Source organism: Petaurus breviceps, unplaced genomic scaffold, assembly GCF_028583685.1.
Source record: "Petaurus breviceps papuanus isolate PSGF00001 unplaced genomic scaffold, PetGlider_PUasm1.0 191, whole genome shotgun sequence".
Lineage (NCBI taxonomy): Eukaryota > Metazoa > Chordata > Mammalia > Diprotodontia > Petauridae > Petaurus > Petaurus breviceps.
In genome coordinates this window covers 2,574,530-2,577,693 of record NW_027185811.1, presented here as the reverse complement: position 1 = coordinate 2,577,693, position 3,164 = coordinate 2,574,530, and the positions used below count along the sequence as shown (strand labels likewise).

The following is a 3,164-nucleotide window of genomic DNA, read 5'->3' as shown; positions in this document are numbered from 1 at the left end:
AGGAAGGAAGGAAGAAAAGAAGGGAGGAAGGAAGGAAGAAAAGAAGGGAGGAAGGAAGGAGGGAAGGAAGGAAGAGAGGGAAGAAGGAAGAAAGGAAGTAAAGAAAGAAAGAAGGGAGGAAGGGAGAAAGGGAGGGAAGGAAGGAGAAAGAGGTGCCTGTTTGCAATGGTGCTCAGGGCCGCATCTCCTCTGCTTTCTCCAGGCCACACTTTACCCCCAACTACTCTTTTTCTCCAGCTCAGTAACAACACGACTGCTGGCCAAGCTGTCACCATGGAGCTGTTCTTGACCCTGCAGCTGGTCCTCTGTATCTTTGCCTCCACTGACGACCGGCGGGAGGACAACGTTGGCTCTCCAGCTCTCTCCATTGGCTTCTCAGTGGCCCTGGGCCATCTGCTGGGGGTAAGTAATAGCCCAGTTCAGGCCTCCTGAGAGAGGGGAAATACAGAGACACCCTTCCCAAGGGGAAGGCACTATTCCCACTGCCATCCCTTAATGTGTACTGTGCCCCTCCCACTATCAATTCCCTAGTGAGACTACAATGATGACTTACAAATACTTGGCATTTATACCTCGCACTTTGTTGCCTTTGGATTCTCACAGCAGACTTTCTGAGGTAGTGGGTTGGGCCGGGGTAGGATTCACATGAGTGTTGTACATGTTGAAGGTGGGATTAAAACCTACTTCCCTTCTCTCTAGAAATCCAGGCTTCTTTATACTCTAGCTCCCATGCAACAGCTGATTTCATACAGTGGAATCTTCATCCTTTATCCGGCCCCCTGTGTGCCTATGGACTTGTGTGCCTATGGACACGTGCTCCTGCCTAGGCTTTGTGGTGGGGGCGGGAAGCAGTTCAGGGGAGGAGGGAGGATACCAATAATGAGGAATCCAGGAAACCCTGAGTGAGACTCAGGCTGAGGTTGGACATGAAGTAAAATCCTGTCTTGCTGCCTTAAAGCACATTCTTAAATCTTGCTCCCTTTTTACTAAGGATTCGCCATGATCTTTTTCTCCCCCAGATCCACTACACTGGCTGTTCCATGAACCCAGCCCGTTCCCTGGGCCCTGCAGTCATCGTGGGCAAGTTTGATGACCACTGGGTAATAGCTGAAGCCCTTTCCCCTCCCCACAAAAAATCCCAGAGAGAGACTGAGGGCCAGTATGTGGACATTTTGGGAAAGGGGAATTATTGGTTCAGCATTAAAGGATTAATATCATAGAGATTTCCCAGAGAAGTAGGACTCAACAGCTCCCCACCATCAAAATGGTAAAGACTCCAGACTCCCCAAGGGGTCTGATGGTTCTTGAAGGTAGAATCAGGCTAAGTCAGGGTAAGGAAGATCCAAGATACTCTAGAATTCCCTAATTCCCTTTGAAATAATTTAGGAACACAGAACCACCTCTTTCTGCTAGTTCAAGAACTCCTAATCCTTCCCTTCTCTCCATCTTCTCCTAGGTCTTCTGGATTGGACCTCTGGTTGGTGCCATCCTGGGCTCACTTATCTACAATTACCTCCTATTCCCTCACGCTAAAAGCCTCTCAGAAAGGCTGGCCACTCTGAAGGGGAAGGAGCCAGATGTAGACTGGGAGGAAAGGGAGGTGAGGAGGAGGCAATCAGTGGAACTCCACTCCCCCCAGAGCCTGCCTCGGGGTAGCAAAGCCTGATGTTCCTTTGGTCCCCGATGCTCTCTAGCCCCACCAGGCCCTCTGGGGCAAAGGGAATGAACCCCAGAGACAGAGTAGCAAGGGGAACCTGGAGTTGTTGACTGTGCGGGTCAAAGCTCATGCCCTAGACCAGAGGGAGTCTTCCATCCACACACTCCTGTGCCTCTCTTCCATATCTGGACAGGAGACAACCTGCCTGCTCCCACCTACACTCTCATCCTTTCAAGGACGGAAGTGGACCCCAGTACAGCATCAGAAACAGCTTCCTGTACATTTGAAGCGGTGGGAGACCCCTGCACAGGATACATATGGGGGGGGATGGTATGTGTAAGAAGAAGGACGGGGGCCAGGGACGAGGTCAGCAGACAGAAGCAGCAAAAACTGCAGAGCTATTAGTGAAGGAGCTTGGTAGATTCCTTCCCTTGACCCTGGAAGGCAGAATCAATTCCCACCTGTTTCTGTAAGTCTGTCTGCTTTCCTTAAGATGGCTCAGAACCCACAGATCCACCTCTTTCCCTCAGTTTCTCTAAGCATTTAGATCCCCTTAACTGGAGCTAAGAACTGAGGGGCCAAGGGATAATAGCATATCAGCCACCATATCAGCCAGGCGGTTTGTGTATTTGGGGTTACGTGTGCTCATATGTATCAATGTATGTGTTTGTATGTGCAGATTACTATCAGTGTGTATTTGTATTTGCACGGGCATGTTGCTGTGTTTGCACATGTGACTGTGCTGTTCTATATGTATATGTTATTTTGAGTGTGTGTGTGTGTGTGTGTGTGTGTGTGTGCACGTGCACAGGAGTAAATACACATTCTTGATTGTGTGTCTTTGAGGGTGAATGTCAGAGTCCCAGGCATGAGTGTCTGCTTCTGGAAGCATCTGTGAATGGGCCTGAGCCAAGGACCCCTCCCTCTTTCCTTGACTTGTCTTATCTTTCCTGGTATCGCCAGACTTCTGACCATTTTCTCTGGGTTCGCACTGATCACCTGCAATAAACCAGATTCCCCAGCCTAGAACCCTTTGATGTTTTATGTCATGCAAAAAGAGGCTAAATACGTTGGAGCTGAATGGGGTGAATGAGGCAGGAAGAAGTTAGAAAGGCCAAGAAGGTGGGGACAGTTAGAGATCTACCTGGGGGATGGGATGGGGCAGGGAGCAGTGAATCTACTGAGAACTGAAATAAATTGGAGGAGGGCCCTCAATTTCCCTACCCGCTTTACCTAGAAGATTCTTCTAACTTGTCCCAGGTCCCGAGCATGAACCTGCTGGAACTTCTAGTCTAGGCCCCTCGATATCCAACCACAAAGCAGGCACTCAGCCTTGGAGGCACTCACATGGAGCTTTCTTCCCTGAACCTGACCCCCTGGACACAGAGGGGTGCTGGGAGGAGGGGAAGGAGAGATAGAGAGGGGAGGAAGCTAAGAATATCCTAGACTCCTGGGTCCCTGTCCTTCCCTTTCCCCTGCACTCTCCATTTAAGGGGTTAGAAGGAAG

The 3,164-nt window shown here is 50.0% G+C and overlaps 1 protein-coding gene across 1 annotated transcript in view; it reads left to right on the top strand.

The window, feature by feature from the left end:
- The window catches only part of AQP2 (aquaporin 2), an 11,380-nt gene extending 8,694 nt beyond the window's left edge, over nt 1–2,686 (top strand). Inside the window, exons 2-4 of the mRNA XM_069092590.1 lie at nt 238–402; nt 1,020–1,100; nt 1,457–2,686. Of these exons, the coding sequence (XP_068948691.1) occupies nt 238–402; nt 1,020–1,100; nt 1,457–1,666 (456 nt within the window). The 3' untranslated portion in view covers nt 1,667–2,686. The remainder of the gene's footprint in view (nt 1–237; nt 403–1,019; nt 1,101–1,456) is intronic.
- The last annotated feature ends 478 nt before the right edge of the window (nt 2,687–3,164 follow it).